Here is a 23,310-nt window from a genome sequence, read left to right as displayed (position 1 = left end):
GACTTCTTCATCTCCTCTTTATCAGCAACTCATTGCTATTGTCAAAGGGGATATGCAATCAACTCAATCAAGCATGGGAGAAAGAAAACAACATTATAGGGAGTGCTTAAATACCCCACTCAACTCCTAGGTCTCCCATGCTTAAATCTTCAAGCTGAGAGGAAAATGAAGAAGATTTGCAGTAAAATCAAAAGATAACAAGGACTAAAACTAGTGCAAAACGAACCAAGAATAAGCTTGAAAAAATTGAGCCTTTCATACTCCCCCTGATAGAAAGGTGACCAATCGATACCACATCGACTGCCAACTGACAATTTGGTCATCAGAACTACATAGCAAACCACAGATAAGGCAATTGCAAGATGCAAAGCAGTCTCATTAAACACCAACAAAATCCTATCCTAGGAGAGATACTAAGACTCCAACAATAGAGGCTAAGAAAACAAGGATTAACAGCTAAAAACTATTAAAGGAGCTTAACTCTCCTCAAAAACTAACTAGAATTAACACTTTCAATTTTTTAGTTTAAAGAGAGCAGTAATCGAGAAATTTGATAAAATTAGCGGTCTGTCGACCTTTTAGACGTGATAAATATTTTATCCTTATACTTTTTAGAAAGTACATACTTTTAACAAATTAAATAATAAATTAATAAATTATATTATATCTTTTATAAAATTATAACTTATTAAATTTTATTTAGGTAAGTTATTTTTTTTAAAAGGAAAGTAAAATGCTTACGACCGAAAAGTTAATTTGATAATATGTAATGTAATGTGTTTAAATTTAATTTAAATTATTTTAATGTAATTTATATGTTTAAAGATAAATTTAAAATAATAAAACTTATTTAAAATAATAAAACTTACTTTTATTATTTAAAATAATTAAAATAAAAATTCTCTTTTCCATTTCATCTTTTTATAGAAATAGAGAAATTTATTTTTCAATTTTAAGAAAAATTAAATAATTAAAAGCTTTCCAAACATAAAATTTAATTAAAATACAAATTAATCATATATATATATATATATATATTTTTTTTTTTTTGTAATTGCAAACACAGCCTTGCAATAGTAACTAGAAAGTAGCCATGCTCAACACCAGCAACAATGATAAGATAAGCCCCCAAAGCCCCAGGATTTCTCTTATCTCCCCCCAGTACCATGGAGACCACACTACTCTCTTTCCCTTCCTCCAAGCCTTCACCTTCCCAAACCCTAATCAATTTTGGCCCCGCAAACCCATTTTCTCTTTCTAAACCATTCTACAAATCCAATTCTCGCAGACCCATCTCCATCAAATCCGCCATTTCTCGCACCAAGAAGGAAGAAACTGTAGAAACTGTCAAAACACAGCTGGAGAACTGTCACCTGATGGCAGCCATAAAATATACAGGCTTTACCGTTAATCAATTCCAAGAATTGAGGAGATCATTGCCTGAATCCTCCAAACTTCTCGTAGCAAAGAACACTTTGGTATACAAGGCCATAGAGGGTACCCAATGGGAGGCCTTGAAGCCCTGTATGAAGGGTATGAATGCTTGGCTTTTTGTGCATAGTGAGGAGATACCTGAGGCTATTAAGCCGTATAGGAATTTCCAGAAGGAGAAGAAGTTGGAGAACAATGACTTTACTGGGGCGGTTTTTGAGGGGAAGTTTTATGGGCCAGGAGATTTTAAGCAGCTGGAGACAATGCCATCCAGAGCAGAGCTATATGCTAAAATTTTGGGTGCCTTGCAGAGCCCTGCAATTGGGTTGGTGAGTACCTTACAGGCGCCGGCCAGGGATGTGATTATGGTGCTCAAGGCTTATGTGAAGAAGCTGGAGGATGAGAGTGGTGGACAATAGTGGATGTAAGTGTATTCTTTTCAAAACCCAATTTTGTGGTTTCCGAATTGTTGTAACAGAATTAATGGTTATCTGTTTCATGGGAGTCATTGGATTTTTAAAAAAAAATGCAATGCTTGCTGTAGAATTTTGTAAAATTCTGATCCAGATAGTGATCTTGAATTCCAATGTAAGTTATTCCTTATGGTTTCTGCAGTTTGAATAACTTGGTTCTTTGAATAGATGATGTTGAGCTTGAGAGGTTTTATTGTAAGTATGATTTTGAAACCTCTTGTCTAGTATGGAATGTCTAAACTAAAGTTTGGGTTGGTTGTTTGATTTCAATTTGAAGGAAGTTTAAGAAATTTGCTACATTGTCAAATTGGCACTGTTAAATTTTGATCTGAATTGTCATTGCAAGTTTGTTGATAGTGAGTTTTAAGCTATCTAGGTTTTTGGCTTCTAATAAATGAACTAAAACTTGTTTTTGTAGTCAGGAGATATATTATTGTCTAGAAGTGGAGTTTCATAAGTGGTTGGGTCTATTATGAGTTTATTCTATCATGATTGGAAATTTTGGTTACTGATTATTGCATATATTATATCAATCATTTACAGCCCTGACCCTCAAAAAAAAAAAAAAAAAAAAAGAACCATGTTAATGGATATTGGATAAGGTAACAATTTTTTTCTTGCATGCAGCAAACTTGTATATGAAATGTTCAGCGGCTTAAATAGCTTTGGGATCTTCTTAGAGATAACACTGATTCAATGTCCTAATGATGAGACAACATAGTTGCCCCTATTTTTCATGCACTCAACTGTCTGTTTTATTGCTTTGCTTTTCATGAACTAGTTATCTTATTAAAGTATATTAATGAAACAGAGATACGGAATCTATTAACTAATTTTACTTCAATCTAACTTGCATGAATTATAATTTTTTTTTGTTTGATCTATTAGCCAATTGAAGCATATTTTTCATGTACTCAACTATCTGTTTTATTGCTTTGCTTTTCATGAACTAGTTATCTTATTAAAGTATATTAATGAAACAGAGATACGGAATCTATTAACTAATTTTACTTCAATCTAACTTGCATGAATTATAATTTTTTTTTGGTTTGATAATCTATTAGCTGATTGAAGCATAGGTCCTTTTTTCCCTAACACATGGCGTGTAGGTATGTAAAAATCTAGAAAGGATGGAAACAGTATCATATTGAACTTAAAGAATGTAGATGTTAATCATTTTTTCCCCTTAAAAAAGTGTATAAATTTATAGGAAAACAGTTATAATAGTTCTTAATTGGTCCAAGTGGGAAAATATCATGCAATTCCTCTACCTACATGGCAACTCCTCTAAAACTTTCTCTTTGCTTCAAGCCTTCAGCAGTTAAACTCACAGGAAATACGTTGGGTGCTACTGCTAATGAAACTATAATTACTGAAATTTAATTCTCTTGACTCTTGACTCTTTATGCTGAAAATTTGAGTTTCCTTTGGATTGCCATCGTGATCAATGGCCGCTACTAAATTGGAATCATATGATTCTTTCATATATTTTGACAATTGAATTGAGTTCTTTAGAAGGTACAGGTAAAGCTCTGATCAATGATGATCTTTATAGATATGAATTTGGTTTTGCTTCCTTTATAGGGAAATAAACTTGTTCACAGTATTTTTTTTTTTTTAATTTGTTATGTGAGTTTCATGAAATGTTCTACATGGTTTACTGATAGCTATCCTTTACTTGGAGATCCTTCCCCAAAACCATTTCGTGTTTCTGTTGGGCTTCTAGTAACTAACACACCCTTAGATTTCCATCATGGAATGCATCATGTGTCCTGTGCTTGCCTATGGCCTGCTTCATTTTATCTCTGTTTATCCAAACATATTCTAGTATCTGCAAGGTATATATGCTAAAACAAATGTGATTTAACTTCAAAATACAGTCCTTTATCCTACTTTTGGTTGTTTGCAAAATCACTTTTTTCTTTTTTCCTGGGGTTGCAAAAGCATATGCTACTGTGATTTATTCCAAGTGCTGACTGCTGAGGGTGTTCTTGATGGAGTAACATATGTGAAGGCAATTGTGCTTTTTTTTTCCCCTCCTTTTTTTTTAATTATTTCTTTAATCTAAACATAGAGAGCTGCCTGTAAGTAGACATTTTAATATATGGTTTGACTGCCAATGTAACCTCCGAGAAGTATATTATTGAAGTGATAATGTAGATTGAACTTAGTTCTGCTGAGAAGTGGTAGTTTCATGAATGAAATTAGGTCCTAACATAATCCAAGGAGATGAAAGTCTTGGTTAACATTAGATTATAGTGGTCTTGGATTATACCGTCATATATTATCTGTGGATCAGAAGAAGCTTTGTGTTACGAATGGTGAGAGAACCGGTGACGGTTATCCGCTACATTGGTTCCAATTGGTTAAGGGGTGTTGGCCTCTTTCCTAGCTGGCAGCTAGTAGATAGTAACTATTAACTAGCAACAAATTGTTGTCTCTGATTCTTCATTGCTTTGTTGCCCTTTTATTTCTCCCGAGGAAAGTGTTTATGCTTTATTGAATTGAAACAGGAAATATGCCCAACACCGAATCATTTGGTAAAAAATCAGCTTGTGGGCAAAGAATTTTGTGGCATTTGCGTTTGTTTTTTACAGCAGGCAGTAAGCAACAGGAACTTGAGGCACCAATATCATATTTTCTTCGACAGTCTTTTGGCTACAAGGGAACAAAAATACTCCTTGACAGAAGACTAATCACAACAAAACCAACCCAGAAAAAACAATGAAAATTGAATATTCTCCCACTTCTAGTAGCTAGTTAGGTCAGTTCCTGCACCCAAATATTACTCTGACTGACATCTGATACTAATGTGAATCTGAATAAAACAGAAACGGATCGACATCCTATGTTGACAACCAATCTGCACACCCCTAGTCACACTTTGCTGAGCTACTTGGAACCCTGTATCAAAATGGATATTAAATGCCTGAGTTACTCCCAAAATATCCACATTTGTGATGATAATAATAGAAGTAAAATAAAAATAAAAATAGGCAGCAAAAAGCTGAGAGAATATATGTAACTAAAACCACTAGATATTTTCTTTAAAAAAAAGAAGAAAAGATAGTTACCCATGCAAGGATCACATCTATCTTAAGTGTTTATGCAGAAGACCATAGGTAATGGATATATATAAAAATTAAAACCAACAATTCAAGTTATCATTGCATGAAACTAGCTACAAAATACATTAACCAATGTACCAAGTCTAAGTGCTTATAAAAGAGAAATGGATTACATAAATCACAAATCAAAAGAGGAATACCATGCAACACAAAATATAAAAAACAAGTGCATCTAAATAGCAAAACCTATACATGCTAAGGACCTTTAAAAGAAAGTATCGATGGATTAAATAAATTTGTAAATGTTTGATAAAATACCTGATCAGGTGTCATAATTTTCCCTAAATGTAAGATTTATACTGACCTAACGTCTTTAGAATATTCATCAGAGATATGTGCTAAAAAACCTTGTCATTAGCAAATTTAAATTTCATGAAGGCTCCTTATTGATGGACTAATTGCCCAGCAGGCTGTCTTAGGCAGAATAACATAATGAAGCATGCCCATTGATGAATTAATAAATGTGATTAGTGTTTGGTATATTATACATGATCAAATTCACCAATATGTTAATAATGGACTAATTTTTCCATGAAAAATATTCATGATAGTCATCAAATATTGATGTGTATGTAAAAAAACAGAAACTTGCAGAGGTAGAGTGCAACATGTAAAGCCAATCGGCAGGGCATGATATTCTTTTGATGACGACGATGAGGTGCAACCAATGGTGCAGAAGGTTCACAAGTGCAGCATCAAAAACTAAACCAAATAGAAACTACCACAGTTCCTTGATTGAAAATCTGTGGACACAGTTTGGAAGTGGAATGATATAATGCCTAGTGCCTAGTAGGTTATAGACTCGCTATCACTACAGCTAACATAGTGTATTCAACACACCAAAAACCAAAAAACTTTAGAGAAGTTATAAGGAATTTTTATTAGAGTTTAGCAGCACTTTGCAAATTGCAAATTATCAGCAGATGCATTCATTTTCTCATAGTTGCTCAAGGAGAGGCTCAACAAGCATCAAGTGTAGCACTGTGCCACCAATGGGCAACCTAACTGAGGTGCATTCATTGCCTAGGCACACAACTTTTTCCAGTCACAAGGCACAGCTAAGCACACCTCTGTTACATTTTGACAGTCACCATTTGTCTTTGGGTAAAGTGCAAAAAATTATCATAAGGTTCAGGCCATTTTTAAATAAGGTCATGTGGTTTGGGTTTGACAAACTAGTACCCTGTGATTAAGTTCGTTAACGGAGAAGGTCCAAACATTCTAATACTATTAATAGCTGTTGACGTGGCATTATTTTTACGCCTGCCACGTCAATAACCATGTGAGCAACCATTAATTGCGTTAAAGTGTTGGGACCTTCTTTGTTAACAGATTTAAACATATGGTATTGGTTTGCCAAACCCAAACAACATGAATATACTTGAAAATGGCCCAAACCACCACTTGATACATTTTAATACTTTCCCTTTATCTTTTCTATATACTTGATATTATTCACAATAGGCTGTTGATATAAGGTGATTATTAGATTATGGTATATTGTAATACACCCCAATCAAAATTGAAAGCAACAAAGAGAGAGAGATCGAGAGAAAGAGAGTTTCCGCAAAATAGAAAAAGAAAAGAACATAAGAAAAGAAGAAGGCAAGGCTCCAAAAGGCCTTCCATGGCGCCCTCTAGCCAATCCCCTCTCTCTTGATGTCCATCCACACATTCCAAAAAGGTTCCTGTTTCTTGCTTTTCCTTTTTTTCCAACTCTCCACTCTCTCTCGGTCCACTATTCCCATCCATTCTCTATCTACTCTTGTTCTCTATTTTATTTCCCTTTACCTCACATATTTCCTTTTTCTTTTCCTTATTTTTCCTAACTGAACTCTAAGAAATGTAGAATATTGTCTAACCTCACTCAAATGGAGATTTTCATTAACATTCTCTTCTGTCTCAAATATGGAGTTTGACAATTATGTCTTCCTATATCATTTTCTTTAGCCCAATGCCTTGGTATGAAATTTGGATTCTAGTAATTCTAGCATTGATAATTCTAGAAGAGATCCCATAAGTGCAAGATTGATAAAGTATTGATGTATGTTGGTTGTGGGTGGCTGGTGGAAGCAGAGACTTACCTACTGAATCTTCTTTTCCTTGCTTGATGGCAGTGGAATCTTCTTCAGGAGGCTTTCATCGATTTTCCTATACTGTGTTTGAATGATTCTGTGTGTTACAGACAACTTTTCATCAATGCGGTGCTGGTATTTGTCATAAAGTACAGGAACTGAAAGGCTAAGGAGAACCCCTGCAGAATGAACATACATAAAGGAATTATTATTTAGCATGCCCCTTAATCATATGCCCATTAAGAGAAACAATAGACAGCAAAAAGCTTACCAATATAGACAAAAGTGAGAAAATTGCAGAGACTACCAATATAGGATGCTACCCACAAACCAAAAGCGACCTAAAGAATCACATTGCACGTAAATAATGCATGAAAAAAAAAAGCAGCTTAAATCAATAAAAATAGGATTAATTACAAAAGACTCTTGAGGTTTTCTATAATATACACTTTGGTCCTTACTATAATACTGTTTGAAAATTAGCAATTTTAATCAATTAAGACGCTTAATAATTCAACTTTTTAGTCCATGATTATAAAATTATAAAATTCACTACATTCAAGTCCATAACATTTTTAGATTAGATTACTCTTTAGTATCTGAAGTAAAGTTTCAAATTTTAATAGGACTATAATCTCTAAATTACTATATTGTAGAACACATTAGTCCCTCCAAATATTGTGATTTTCACAAATGGTAGTATATAGATTAAAATTGCTAATTTTGAAACAGCAACAATCAAAGTGTATTTTAAGGCAAAGATGAGGAAATATTTTGTAATGAACCCATAAAAAAAAACAAAAAACAAAAAAAAAACAAACAAACAATTCAAAATTTTGCACAAAAGTTCGATTTAAGGGCTATATCTCCTAACCTGAAGGAACATTTTCAAATTTCTGCCAATTGCAATCTCACGTGCAATTGACAGTGCATGATTGGCATACAATTGAAGCACATCAGCAGCCTTGACAATAGTCTCCTCAGAAATTTCCAGGTCAGGCAGGGGAGGCAGAGGCCTAAAGCACAGAACTAATCATTTTAACAATTTAGAAAATGAAAGCTAGAGAAGAAAGATATATCATTTTCCCCTTAAAAAAATGACCCATATCTTGTCCATGGCTGCCTTGCTTTATTATTCAAGTAGAATTGATAATGGCAAAAAATTCAAATTAAAAAACACTCAAGAGATGCAAAAGGGTCATGAAAGAGAACCTGTTGAGAAGGGAAGCAGATTTGGCCCAGAAGAATAGAATGGCAACAAGAAGGAACAACACATTGGCTACAAATGACAAGATATTATAACCGGCTCGCTCAAACAGCATCCACATGGTAGTCGCTGTCAATAGAATCGTAACACTCCCACACCATTTCTTCCATAACAGCACATCAGCCGCTATTCCAACAAATAAAAATTCATAAAATTAGAAGAAAATAGACCAAAACATCATCTTCTAAAAGATCAGATCCATCTGAAATCAAAATCACAAACAAGCCCATGATTCTAGGATATGGGTTTCCATTTATATCGAATAACAATTATGTTATTGAAACAGCGAGAGGAAACCTGCACCGCCACCAAGAGCTTGATGAACGGATATGCGACGAGGAGGAATGGATTCTCCCATGAAGATCGAATTTAGGGTTTATAAATACAAAAGATTGCAGAGAGAGAGAGTAGGAGTACAGAGAGGGAGATGGGAATACAAAACGGTACTGACAAAGAAGCAGAGAAAACTGATATTTCAAAGAGATGGTTCATAACGTATAGACTCAGGTGAGCTTGTTTTTGCATTGGGCTGGGCTGTCTTGGAATTAGCCCAAAGAACATTCGATCTTCATTTTAAAAAAATAAATTTATTTTATTAAAAAAATTTGGATTTTAATTTTTTTATTAATATAAGTTAGATTTCATATAAAAATATATTTAATAATTATTAAATTAAATATTTATATCAAAATTTATATAAAATTAATTAAAGTATATATAATGAATACATTAATTTAAATATAAATATTTAATCTAAAGATTATTAGACTACTTTTCGTATGAGTTTAAACTTTTGCATTGATTTCAATCTTAATTACCTAATTTAATGGGAGTTTAGAAAATTTTGAATAACTTACTTTTTAATCTTAACCATAATCAAGTCAATTTAGAAATTGATATATGTGTGAGTCACTTACATCTATAGTTTGCATCCAACTCCTCATCCATATGCAGAACAATGCTTTAGTTTTTTTCATTAAAAAGTACATTAGGTGAGAGATCAAGCACATTGGGATGTGCAGATCAACCACCATCTACTACCCCATTAGGTTGAATTTAACTATTTGACATTAACTTAAAAATTAGTAGCTTATTGGATTCCTTGACTAATGATAGAAAGTGAAAGCTACAACTCTTCTACAAAAGATATTTGCATACAAATAACAAATGCTCTTGACTTCACAAGAAGGGGTGAAAAAATATGCTTCATAATTAGAGTTGGACATGCCTGGCAGAAAATAAGCTTGGGTGAAAGGTTGCATTGATAATTTCAGAAGAGACCTTCATCACCATTATGAGAGTCTCTTTCATTTAGAGTGTCACGATCCAACCTATGAGCCGGACCGGCACTAGGACCTGGGTCAGCCTAAAGCCCCCAAGGCCTGTAGTAATCCTAACTATTCGTTAACCTAATTCTAAAGCCCATATTAAGCCTAATTTCAAGAAAACAACCGGATAGAGTCCGGCCATAACATAGACGGGAGTTTTTGACTTGTCCGACCTGTAAGCATAATATATAATAATTTGGGGAGCTCAGCTCACCCTTCACATACTCATAATGTCATAAAATCAAATGGGAGCTCAGCTCCCTCATTCAATCTAATTATACATGCATCTAATAATTTTACAGATCCAACAACACATTATATTACAGACCCAATTCAAATAAAGTATTTATAACACATGCGAAATTCTAGAAGTTAGTAAAATTATACAAAACATCACAGACATTAATAGATGACCTGCGAGGGAGAGAGGCAAGTTAGAACTCAACAAGAAATCTCATGTATCCTAAAAAAATAAGGTGAACAGGAATGAGCGTTTGACTCAGAGAATAAAATACTGATTTTAACTACAATTTCTATAGCTATCTAAAGCTAATGCATCCTAAAGAATGGAATGCAACACCATTATAATTTTCATACAAATCACATCATAACAGCAAAAAGGTAATTTGAAGCACTCATGCACCTATATAATATGCAAACAGTACACATATAAGAGTCGATCTCCTACACAGCTCTCTTAATCCAACCTCTGCCAGCGAGTACATCTCAAGCCGGACTTTCGCTTAATAAACCAAAGGCAGGGGCTAGCGAGATCATCTCGTGCCGTCTCTACCCCGACTTATCCATAAAAGGATCAAGTTCCAGCGAGTCAAGCTTCAGCCACGTCTACCCGTCCTGTCCATATCCAATACCACACACCACACGCACGCCAACACACGCACACAGTTCTAAATTACCATAAAACAACATCCATGACACTTCATCAATTAAGAATGCAATATAAAACGTGCCTAATATTTAACTACATAGATATATATTTATAAGTGATACATGGCATGCCTGAATATATAATACTATTGAAATTATAATTAAAATCAATATTTTACTCACAGACGTGAACCGATGTCACTGTAGCGGCTCGGCGGAGGAGGAAGACTGTCCTAGCTCACTTGATAATTTCATTATAATTATTTAATATAATTGATTCAATACAAGCTTAAAAAGAATCAAAGACATCCTAAGTCGTGCCAAAAATCTAGCAGAGTCTTAGCAGAGTCTCCCCTGTATCTAGGACCTAGCCAACCTGTAAAAGAGTTCAAAATACACTTCTATATTCACAAGTCACACAATCACAACTCAATCAGATCACATGGCCCCTCCTAGGCCCATCCAAACAGTCAAAACCATAATTTGAAAAATTATTATTTAGTCCCTATAAATAACCCTTTTGTAAAAATTACCCGAATGATCTCTAAAATTTTTAAAACTTTGCCCCGCGGTTTCTAGCAATATTATTAAGCTAATGCAACAAGAATTATACTTTTCTAACCTACCACGACTATTTTATAGATTTTTAATCGAAATCAGGCACTATATAATTAAGAAAAATGAGGTTTCGGGTTTACCCATGCCAATTTCAACCCTTGAGACGCATTCGGGACGTCTGAAAATGGTGGGGTAGCCTATAACCTCTACCCAATTCTGAAGCTTTCCCAGTAGCCTACCTACCCTGCCTGAAATTGCAGACCCGAGTAACTATGAAATTTTCGTGAAACAAACGTACCTACGCAAAGCCCACAATACGGGGGGTTAGTACATAATTATTACGAAATTTATTAAGCTCATATAATGTCTAGAAAAACACTGCGAAGTTCCATGGGACCCACCGAAAAATAGTGTCAGAAAAATTTGAAATGAGTATTGCCTCGAAGCTCTCACTGATGGGAGCACTCTAGTGCTCTCAGATTTATCATGGGATTCACTGTTTGGGAGAAATCTAGCCCAAAAGTTGAAATGAGCTAAAATTTCCCGGACAAATTGGATAAATTGCTTGATAGATTTTTGTGTTCTTGGTGTCAATGGAAAGCTCTGGAAGTGTAGATGGATTTTGGGATAAGACCCGATACAATCAGTGGCCGGATCGGCCGGAATAGGCCCAGGAAACCGAAGCGTCGCGCGCGCACTGGAGAGTTTTTGGCGTGGTTTTCCGGGGGCCTGGAGCATCAGCCGGCGGTGGGGAGGCGTCCAAGCGGGGAGTCGGTGACTGGGGAAGGGCTAGCCAGTAGTGGGCCGGCAAGGGGAGGAGAGAGGAGAGAGAAAATGGAGAGAGAAGATGGAACATCGGGCACGAGGAAGAAGAGAAAAGAAAAGGAAGAGGGCCTGTCCGATTCGATAGATTCGACCCGATCCGGTTTGATTCCACCAGTTCGATTCAAGATACCCAAAATTGAATTTTTACTCTGTCCTGAGACCAAAAAACGAGGCCCAAAAATTCAGAAAAAATTTTAGAAAAATCAGAAAAATTTGTAGAGTCTAAATATATTTTTAGTTTTACCACGTACTCTTTAAATTAATTCGTAAAAATTAACAAAGTTTATCGATTTTAAAAAATCAAACCCGATTTCTAAAATTCGAAAAATTTCAAGTAATATCCCAAAATTTTTAATAAAATAAAATACTAATATTTACCCATTAATTAATAAATTTAAAAATTAAGGGTGTTACATAGAGTATGCAGTTTTAATTTTGATTCTTAAAATAATTTAAAGTAATTATTTTTATAAAAAATCATATTTGAATTAGCATTTAAATTTTAAAATTAATTATTAATACACAATATATTATATAATATACTCTCTCTATTCATAAATAATAGTCATATTTAGATTTTTATTTTGTTCAAAATTATCTGTCACATTTAGAAGACCAAGGAGAATTAACTATTTTTTTTTCAATTTTAGCATTTATCTCTATAAAATACAATAGATATTTGCACAATTTTTTAGAATTAATATTATCGCATTCTTCTTAATTAAATCAACTGTTTGTCACGTTAATATTTGTTTCTTCAGATTTTCAAGAAAAGGGTAATTAAGTAAATTACTAGTATTTTTTTTATGAAAATGAGATTATCCAATCATTTTCTTAATTATCGTGAAAACTCTAAATGTGGCTACTATTTATGGACAGAGGGAGTATCTCTTAGCTATTTTAAAATTATATAATCTTTAAATAGAAAATACATATATAATTTAGGATTAAATATATTATATCATATAATATACTTTTTAGATGTTTCTTAATTATGTAATCTTTAACTACAATGTTATGCACAGCGGAAGCGTGTAAACTACAAAAAAATAAAGCAAGCATACAAAACACTAATATTTACGTAGTTCACCTTCTCAAAATAAGGCTACATCCAAGGACATGTCATTTTCCACTATCAATAATAATAAATCATTTTTATGTAAAAAATATTTATGTATGTATGAAAATACTAAAGTGTAATGGTTTGGAGTATGTTTAAATGCTGAGATATAAGAATGTTTATAAGTTTTACAGGTTTTAGGCTTGCTACAGGTTTCGGCAACTTTAAGCTGACTCGATTCCTAGCGGTGGTAACGGCCCTTGGTTTGGGACGTTACATGTGAATGCATGTTTGGTAACATAAAAAATTTGACATAATGAAATAATGATTATGTCATATAATTAATTATACTTAAAGTAACGTAATAGTGATTACATACAAAAATGAAATTGTTTTGATTTTTTTTATTTATTATTAATACTATCACCACCACCACCACCACCACTAGTCAGTCACAACTGCTACTATCACCACTACTCCTATTCTATCATCACCATCACCGCCATCCTGTTATCACCATCACTATCGTCATCGATCACTTGACCTCCTTTATCAACACTTAGCTATTATCACCTCCACCACCACCTGGGCACTACCATTATCACTAAGTTATCTTGCCACCACCATCTAACTATCGTTGTCACCACCACCATCATCACTGAGTCATCACTACCACTCGACTACTAATCACTGCAACTATTACCTCTTATTATTAATATTATAAATAAATTAAATATTAAAATAAAAACTATTATTACATTATATTACTTATATTTTATTTTATAACAAATTGAAAAAATATAATGACAATTACATTACATTACAATTTTAATTGTATTACATAATTAATTATATTGTATTACATTACATTATACCAAACATAACCTTATATCAATGAGTTTTAGACCATGCAAACTATAAAGTCACAAATTTGGATTTCAATCAAAATTAATTAAACTAAAAAAATTACATTTATTAATGCAAAGGGAAGTTTATTTGAAAACAATTTTAAAATACCTAGCAGCAAAGAATTTTTCAATTTAATTATTTTATGGGTAAATTATAATTAAGTTTCCAAAGTATAGCAAAATTAATAAGTCAGTTCTTAATTTATTTTAGAATAATAATTTAGTTTTCAAATTTGAATTATATTAATAAATTAATCTTTACCATCTCAATTGACTATTAACTACTTTTTAATTTGAAAATATTTAGTTTTTAAAATTTTTTCCAGGAGAAATAGCCTCTCATCATATTGCAGCGGGACATTGGGTATATTCGTGAAAAATATAAAATTTAGATATATAGACCATTTAATTAATAAAATAAAATTTTATGGACTAAATTATTTTATATTGAAAAGTAGTTAACGACAAAGGCTGACTATGGATTGAATTTGAATTTAAGGACTAAATAATTATTAAAAAACAAACCAAGAACTAATGTATAGAGTTTGCTATATCTCAAGAACTTAGTTATAATCTACACTTTTTACTTAGTTATAATCTACACTTTTTCTTTTTACACAAGCTCAATTTCTAAAAGGCTAAATGTTTAATTTCACCTTGTTTAATTTAGCCAATTTTAACTTTTTGCCAAATTAATGTAAAAGTTTCAATTTATTGGAATGTTTTATTTAGCCCTTTTTCTTTTTTACATTAGCCTAATTATCAGACAGTTAAATGTTTAATTTCACTTATTTATTAATAAGATATTTAATTTAGTTTATTTTTAACTTTTTGATTCAAATTATTTCAGAAATTTCAAATTAAAATCAATTTAACTTAAAAATTAAAATTTCTAGGCTAAATTTTTTATTTTTTATTAGATTAAAAATTAATAAGTTTAATTTCTTAATTTTATTAAAAATTAATAAGTTCAATTTCTTAATTTTTTTTGTTAAATTTCATATTTTTTTATTTATTTCAAAAATTAAGAAGCTTAATTTTTTTTTTAATTTTTAGATTAAGTTGAGTTTAAATTAAAAATTTTAAGCTAATTTAAATAAATAATTGAAATTAAATTAAATTGAACATCCTAAGTGAAATTAAGCATTAAGCCATTTCCAAAGTGTCCAGTTCGCAGTGAAAACTCGGCCCAAAGGTAAGCCCAATATATGTCCGGAATGAGAGAAGGGATTAAGCCATTTCTGGAGTCGGGGAAGTGAGAGAACAAGTCATCGTCGTTGCACATATCCTTTTCCCAATCTCAAGTGAAACGAAAGCTTTCTCCACAGATCTCCGATTGATCATCTCCCTGCCTTCCTTGAAATCCAAGTAGAAGAAGAAAGCAGTATAGCAAAGAAAAGAAGGGGAGATGTTGCCAACCTCGTCGAAAGTCCGTTCATCGTCCTCCGCTTCTCGACCTAACTCCATGCTCCCTCAGTACCTCCGGCGAATTGTCAAGGTTTCTGTCTCTCTCTCAAGATCTGATTTTCATTCTAATTTAGTTTCTGATTTCAATTGGATCCAATCTTTATCATTATTCGAGATATTTTCTCTGTTATGGATCGTAAATGTTGAATTTCGCCTCTTTAATGTTAAATTATCAAACCGTGGAAGTTACTAACTGTACATGTGCTTTGATTAGGGCGAATAAGATTTCGTTAAGGTCTATTGCAATCTGTAACCAATGTTGATCAATATGCTTATGTATATGCAATGAATCAATGTTGATGAGTTTTTTCCCCTCTTTTTACTCTTTTATGAGCCTATAAGCAGCAGCATTTTCTGATCAAATGATGTGTAGTACTGTTTGGAAACAAATGAATATATAATTCATTCCATTTGCAAATAAATTTCTTTTAGAATTCTTTTACAAATGAATTTCATATTCATGTTTGTCATTCAACATAGTAACACATAGAGTTTAATTTATATAGCATGTATATGTAGTTTATAATTCATATGAAAATTAAGTGTAAACATTTTTTTTTTGAAAAAAATAGATTTGCAAATAGAATTTTGGTTCCAAATAAGTCAAATGTAGACTTGCCAATGAATTCCAATAAATTTTCATGGAATTCATTTGTTCCAAACAGCTTATTAGAGTTGCATTCACATTATCTTAATTGGGCAATTCTTTGAATGTGATTGTTCATTGTAGTGGCAACAAATGGATATTGAATATACTTTCTGGCAAATGCTTCATCTTTGCACCTCACCAAAAGTCGTGTAAGTTTCCTCCCCCTTTCTATCATTGTTGATTTCTTCCATGGCCATTGTTGCATAGCATTATATTTTTTTACCTTTTTTTTTCAATAACTTTCAATTATTTTCCTATTTGTTTGTGTATTTAGAAACAAACCTTGCAGGAGAAAGAACAATTAAGAGATGCTACATTGCTACCTGTGTTTTCCTTGTTAGCATTCAGTTGCTCTTTCTTTACTTATTACATTTAATTACCAGTACAATTGGAATCAAAAAAGTTTTTTTTTTCCTTGAGATAATTTACCTTTTATTCTGAATTTTCTGCAAAAAAAGGTTATTTTTTAAGGTCAATAATTTATTGTTATTTGCATCTTGAAATTTTGTGTGCCATTGTGTATTTTTCTTTTTTGACATGTGAGATTTCAAATTCAGATTCTACCCTAAACTGCATTCAATAAGTTGGCACCCCTTTACTATGACTATGCATTCCTAGCATCACAAAATTGCTCGAAAGCCTCAGTGAGATTAGGTAAACATCGTCATGTGACACAAGGCCCCTGGTCAAGTCTGAACCTGTTTCTGTTTAAGAGAGTGAATAAAAAGTAGTGTGATGTTTGTTTCTAGGTTGGTAGTTTAATTTGTCTGTCTCGTGTGGAGTAGGGGGGAATTTCATTTTTTAAAGTCGATTAGCAGTTTTTTGTGCATGAGCATTCTAGTGGTTAATTAGTTGTGAATTTTCTAATTAACTTGGCATTTTGCATGTGGGACCATCTGATGGATGCAGCTATCAGCACACTAAGTATCATAAACGTAAGTCCATTACCTTACTGATGAGCCTTTCCTTTTAAAGTTCAAATTTATATGTTGGATCTCAATGAGAACTTTTTATTGCAGTAAATTATATTATTGTTTAGATATTATTTTTTAAGAAAAACTTAATAGTCTTTTGGAAGGCTTTACAGTCATAATTCAGTTCTTACATTACTGATCATAAGAGTATACTGTTGAGTGTTGCCATTGTGTTGGAGAGGACAGTGACTTCTTTTCCCGCTTTTTATTTATTTATTTTTTCTTCTTTTCCAAGGAGCTTTCAGATGCAGCATCACCAAATAGTTTAGCCATTGATTTTTATTTTAATCTTGTAAACTGTTGCATATATATAAAGGTTTTTCCTCGATATATACACACAATTTAGTTGTTGCAACAAATGTAGCGTTCATCTGTTGTGCAGAATTGGATTGTTTTTGCCTCAAGCATATATTATATGTTTCATTTTGATGTGGTGTTTCTAGAAATTTTTGATATAATTTGCTTTGTCATGATGGCATGCTTCACTAGCATGCAGCATCAGATTTTTCCAATGAAATCTCTTATTGTTGATATCCTTTATTCTTCTGTCTTGTAATTAGACCCTTCTCTTCTTTTGAGGATCAACAATCTGAATTGCTAGTTTAACAGTTGTACAAGAGACCTTAACTTTGTCATTCTTGAATGTAGTACTTGTGAAGAATATTCTTCAAGTGTTATCTTTTATGTCAATTAGTCCAGAATATAGTTAGTCCAAATAAGATCATTAATGAAAATATATAGTTCAGCTGAAAAAAATGGAAATTCATTTATATTGTTGAACTATACGGAAAACTTTTATGAATCTAAGGGAATTGTTAGAAGGAACATAAGTGGAATGAATCTACCTCTACTAGGATGATAGCTTTTCATCTGTTGGGATCTTAATTGGTGTATTCCCTCTGATGATATGATTTGTAGTTTTTATTTTATTTTAAAAAAAAAATTATAGTTACAAACAATGGTTCCAGAGAAGTAAAAAATTAAAATAAAGAGGCCACTTTTATAGGTCTTGAAATAATAGTTGTTGGAAAAGAAGATTAGTTGTCAGTAGTGTGATATTTTCAGTTACTTCGTAGCACTATTTCTATTTATCTTTTCCCTGATAAGATGGCATGTATCATGAGGCAAAGTAAGATCAATAAAAGTAACCATTCCTCAATTTATTTTTTTCTAAACCATATGTGGTTTTCCAAAATAATGATGAATTGTTGAGTTTTAACTTTTCCTGTACTGAGGTAGCGTGGGTTTTCAGATTACAAGTTACATTAGCCTTTTCTCTTTTATCTTTTTTAAAATATTTAAGAAAAGAATTAACAAGATATCTAAAAGTTTCCTGATTTTAAGTCTCATCTGAAATATAAATTTGTCTGTGTCAATGCCAGAGGAATTGCTTATATGATAAATAAATATTGAAGATGATAACATTCTTTTACCTTGTGAGTTTATGCTGTTGTTGACTGGGTTTTTATTTGTGGTTTTTCCTGGTTGTCTGTTCTCTTATTTGAGTTTGAGATCGGGCAACTTTGCTGTAAGGTAGGATGAAATTTGAAATGTTGTCTTTCTTTATCTGGTGTCAGAAACTAAGAATCAATGGGCACGCGATGACCCAGCTTTTGTTGTAATCTGCAGTCTACTTTTGGCAATTTCCACTTTGGCTTATTGTGCTGCGTAAGTTCCTTGTATACTTCCTGCCTGTGGTTGCTTTTGCTACTTAGATAGTTGTACTGACTGTTATTGTGATGCTGGTAATCAATAAGTAATGCTTCAAGTTGTCTCCTGTTCCATGAGAAATCCTTTCAGGAACTCTTTTCTTGGGGTTATATTCAATGTTGAACTTGCAATTGTTAAAATGTACATGCATGACTACCCAATGCTACACTTTGGAGTTTGGACATCTAGCTTCCTTCAAGTTGAGCAATGGTGCTCCTTATTTACTTATATTTATTTATTATGATGATGGGGAACCTTCCCACAGAGCATCCTCTTGGAATTTGCTTTGTTATTTGAGTAAACCCGTGGATGCAGATCCCTTGTCTTCTTACCAGTTGCTGGTAATTGGTGGATTCAAATTGAAGATTTGAAACCTTTGTTGACAGCTTTGGGAGTGCAGCCAGTGAGTCTAGCATTGCATGGCTGAGGCAATGCTTCATTTTCTCATGTGTAACTTCCTAATTAAGTAGTGCGACGTTGGCATGGGCTAAAGTATTTTTTATGGGATTCTCTATGTTCTGTTTCACTGTTTGATTGTTCTTCTTCTTCTTCTTGTTCTTCTTTTTTTCTTTTCTTTTCATTTTTTTTTCTCCTTTCTATTGTCTTAGTCCATGAGCTTAAGTATTCCTACAGATTAAATCTTTTTTTGCTTTCTTCTTTTTGTTTCAGGTATGACCACAGTGCTGCACATGCTGTTTTTGTAGTTATCTCTGTGTTGATTTTCCATTTTTTAGTTAGTGGAGTTGTTTTGGCTACATGCTGTTGGTAAGAGCTACCTCCTGCTCATAATAATAATTTGATGGTCAGATAGTGGATTATGGCCATCTTAATGCAATGTGTGCTGTTTATAGATTCTGCACTTTTAATAAATAGAACTTATCCTGCTTTTTAAAATTTTGGCACCTTCAGCCTCACTGTCAATGTCAAGTGCTTTGGGCAGGTTATTAATTAACATCCATTAAACTTCTGTAATTGAATGCACAGATTGAGGGTTGGCATTTACAAATGTAAAATTAAACAATGAGCTTGAAATTGAAATCTCTTTTGACAAGTGCAAACTATGAGGTCAAAAGTGAAATCTTAAACAAGGATGAAGAAATTGAAACTTTAATGAAAAATCAATGGCTAAATTGTGGTACTACACTTGTCAAAGAAATTGTTTCTCTTGCAGGTTTCATTAACTGGTTCAGTTTGGTTAAATAATTGAAATTTCCTTCTTAATATATAAGTTCATAATTTCTAATTTCTAAATTTGTTGCTTATTATGGCTTCACTTCTCCAAAATGTTGTTTCTCCATCTGGATATTGCATTAGTTGCCTTGGGGGGCGTGGCTTTTTTTTGTGTGGAATTTCAGTGCTAAACATAGAATTTAAGTGTAGATTATTATTATTATTATTATTATTATTATTATTATTATTATTATTATTATTATCATCGTTTGAAGTTAAAATTTTCACTGCTTGAATTCCTCTCTCTTTTGGTTAGAGCATGGACATTGTATGTTTTATCAGATTGGCATGATTGTGATACAATTTTTTTTTTTATTTGATTCCATACAGGTTCCTAACTAATGCATACCTTAGAGAGGAGGCTCCAAATAGTCATGTGGTTGAGCAACGGGTTGAATGGCAAGTCTAGATTCCCACCTTCTTTGAAATATATTTTCAGTAACTGTGTGCATAGATAGTCTTATTTATGCGTTATCATAGATTCTTTTATATCTATATTTCATGTATATTTTCTGCATTTGATTTTTTTTTTTATCTTGAATGTTTTATTATTTACTGCAGATTGCTGACTTCTATTTTATGTTTTCCTCTTCTTTTGTTGAAGGCTTTATGCATTTGATGTGCACTGCAATTCTTTCTTCCCATTGTTTGTTATGCTTTACGGTAATTGCTAATTCATACATGTGTTGGCTCTTATTTATCAACTTTATTTTCTCCTACCATAATGTTAATTGTGTCTCGGTTTTTTACAGTTATACATTATTTTCTATCTCCTCTTTTGGTAGCCCATGGTTTGATACCTACATTGCTGTCAAATATGCTTTTCATGGTGGCGGCCTCCTACTATCATTATCTCAACTTTTTAGGTTATGATGGTAAGCTGATTTTTATTTCTGTAGACAAGAATTGTCTTCACCATAATGGCGGGATGGTAAAATTACTTAAGGATAACATTATTTAACGCTGTAAAGTTTAAAGATCATTACAAATTGAACCCTACATTCTTTGAAACATTACAATATCAACCTTGAATTTTATAAACTATTACAACTGTAGCCCTTGGCTCCATTTAATCTTCTATTCGCAAATATTATTCATTTCTCCATAAAATTATGGAAGGGGGTGAAAAGAAATTTCTTATCAAGTGAAAAAAGTTTTGAAGTTCAACTTTTATAAATAGCTATAACTTATATGTTAATTACAAGAAAAAAAAAAAGATTCAATCCTATATCTATTTTTTTCCCTCTCACATAATACTCAGTTATTTTGTATAAATCACGTCTTACATCAAAATTGATTGCACTAAACCAATTTTGTCCACAAAAATATGTACTGAAAGAAATTTCAAAAAAAGCGAGGAGGTGATGAATAATGTTGAATCCAAATTAAAGATTAGGGTTGATATTACATTATGACTTATGAGTATGAGTTTCAACTTGTAATGAGTCCAGAAGTTAATGTAATTATCCCAAAAATTTAATGTTATAGGTGCTTCCTTTTAAGGTTTTGTATTTTATTTGTTGTTTGTTATCCTGAATTGTTTTATCCACTAGGATCCTTAGAGGAGATTCCTAATGTGAAATATTTAGTGATAAATTGCAAAGCAACAATGTGCATGTCTTTCTCCATCTAATCTAATTGTTTCAAACATAGGCTGGACTGGCCAGCTGAACTGGGTTGGCCATGACCGGCCCTCCTTTTTCTGGTTTGGGTTAAACGCTATGCATGTTTCCTGTCAAAGTGTGGGTTGAATTATGTTGACAAATGGTCAAGCCTCATGTAGGTGGAAAACCTATGTGTGACTGATACTATTTTCTCAAAAGATATAAGGCTGCATACTGTCTTGGAGATTTGGTGAAGGTTTTAGAAGTGAACATGTACCAGGATTGACAGAAGGAAATCATGAAATGTTTGTTATTCATGGCCATTTGCTTTTTTAACGCTTTACATTCCCTGTATTTTTGTGTTATTGTGCTAAGCTTTGCTTTGCAAGTAACTGGACTATATACATAAATTTGATCAACAGTTCAGTTTTTTTTTTTTTTTTTGAGTAGATTGAAAAATGTTTTTTTCCTCCTCTCGTTGCAGTGAGGTTTACTTTTTCCCCCCTTGGAAAGAGAACTACTGTTGAAAGTGTCATTAGTAAACATGTTTGATAAAGTTTTACTTGGGCATAGTTCCAAACTCAAGGGGGATGGTCAAATTATTTTCTTTGTAAAAATACAGCCTCTTCGTCTCCTTTATTTGTTAATTTACTGATGGCATGTCTTATACTGCAGTGCTACCCTTTTTGGAGAGGACAACTTTTTTCCTCTATCCAATTGGCATTGTCATTGTTCTTTCTCCCATTTGTAAGTGTTGAATGAAAACAATTTCTAATTTGGCCTTTTCTTTAGGTCCTAGTGTTGCTGAAGTTATATTTCTTTTAACTTTTTGCAGTGATCTTAAGTGGCTTCAATCCTTCAAGATATTTTATGAATGTGTACTTTAGTCAAAGGCTGTGAGCATACTAAGCTAACACTTGGGATAGCACATATAATGAGGTGGGGGATAGTCCTGAGGCATAATTCTTTCATACTTTTAAAAGTAACGGCAGGGTCCGGTCGGTTGCAAAATGAAGAGTCCCCATTTAGTCCTATTCCCTTGCAAGTGGAAATCAGAACCTACTAAAGTAGGGTAGAAGCGTTTTTTGGATAGTGGACATTGATCAAGTGGATATGTAACCAGTTAATTCTGTACTTGCATTTCTATCTGGAAAATTGAATGTCATAGTCCATTTTGAACATGGAAATTCTGAATGTCGAGTGTTTGCGCCTATGCTTACGATGTAAAATCTTCTCTTATGCATTACTTTGTATTGGATGCTTCATTGTAGATGCTAGATAGGCAAGGAACACATCACTACATGCGACATTGTTAATGAGTGAGAGGGTAAGAATTCTTAAGGAACAGCAGTTTTAGAGTTGGGTGGGAGAAAAAACTAAAGAATGGATTAAATGAAATATCTAACTTGATAACAGGAGAGCAGGAGCTTCCATTCTGTGCAAGCAACAGAGGCCACTGAAAAATAAAATTATGGGATACAGTAGTGTGGCAAAGTGGGAAACAATAAGATGGTAAGAAGACCATGAAAGACTATTTCATTAATAACTTTCAGCTCAGTAGTACTGGAATTATTTTTCAAATTTCACTAATGAATTTTATTTTATTTTAAATTTTTTTTAAAAAAAGCAGCTATTTTGATTTAGATAAAGCCCAATGTGAGGAAAGAGCAAATATAATGCTAGTTAAACTTTTTGAAAAAATCCCTAAGCTACAAGCATAATTTTAGGTCATTGT

The 23,310-nt window shown here is 32.7% G+C and overlaps 3 protein-coding genes across 6 annotated transcripts; 2 read left to right on the top strand and 1 right to left on the bottom strand.

The window, feature by feature from the left end:
• Window positions 1-1,134: 1,134 nt before the first annotated feature.
• On the top strand, window positions 1,135-2,071 carry LOC110649297 (50S ribosomal protein L10, chloroplastic). The gene has a single exon (XM_021803816.2). It carries the CDS (start codon window positions 1,167-1,169, stop codon window positions 1,848-1,850), a length of 684 nt encoding a protein of 227 aa, XP_021659508.2. The 5' UTR covers window positions 1,135-1,166; the 3' UTR covers window positions 1,851-2,071.
• Window positions 2,072-4,508: 2,437 nt separating this feature from the next.
• Window positions 4,509-8,849, bottom strand: LOC110649296 (reticulon-like protein B11). The gene is made up of 6 exons (XM_021803814.2): window positions 8,672-8,849; window positions 8,320-8,500; window positions 7,982-8,123; window positions 7,379-7,448; window positions 7,117-7,286; window positions 4,509-4,808 (listed from the first exon to the last, which is right to left on the bottom strand). The coding sequence occupies exons 1-5, from the start codon at window positions 8,730-8,732 to the stop codon at window positions 7,117-7,119; spliced, it is 624 nt and encodes a 207-aa protein (XP_021659506.2). The 5' UTR covers window positions 8,733-8,849; the 3' UTR covers window positions 4,509-4,808.
• Window positions 8,850-15,164: 6,315 nt separating this feature from the next.
• Window positions 15,165-22,788, top strand: LOC110649295 (uncharacterized). 4 transcript variants are annotated; one of them, XM_058151485.1, is made up of 10 exons: window positions 15,165-15,439; window positions 16,139-16,206; window positions 16,967-16,992; window positions 18,609-18,699; window positions 19,411-19,506; window positions 20,302-20,370; window positions 20,576-20,634; window positions 20,757-20,846; window positions 22,251-22,322; window positions 22,411-22,535. In XM_058151485.1, exons 1-10 carry the CDS (start codon window positions 15,350-15,352, stop codon window positions 22,473-22,475), a joined length of 726 nt encoding a protein of 241 aa, XP_058007468.1. In that variant the 5' UTR covers window positions 15,165-15,349; the 3' UTR covers window positions 22,476-22,535. The 4 variants fall into 4 exon arrangements, with proteins under 4 accessions (XP_058007468.1, XP_058007470.1, XP_058007469.1 ...); XM_058151484.1 differs by having other exon boundaries at window positions 15,166-15,439; window positions 20,724-20,846; window positions 22,411-22,788; XM_058151487.1 differs by lacking the exon at window positions 22,251-22,322 and having other exon boundaries at window positions 22,411-22,529.
• The last annotated feature ends 522 nt before the right edge of the window (window positions 22,789-23,310 follow it).

This window comes from Hevea brasiliensis, chromosome 8 (assembly GCF_030052815.1).
Source record: "Hevea brasiliensis isolate MT/VB/25A 57/8 chromosome 8, ASM3005281v1, whole genome shotgun sequence".
NCBI classification, from domain to species: domain Eukaryota; kingdom Viridiplantae; phylum Streptophyta; class Magnoliopsida; order Malpighiales; family Euphorbiaceae; genus Hevea; species Hevea brasiliensis.
Note: the sequence above shows the minus strand (reverse complement) of the source record. Positions and strands in the feature narration are given on the sequence as shown.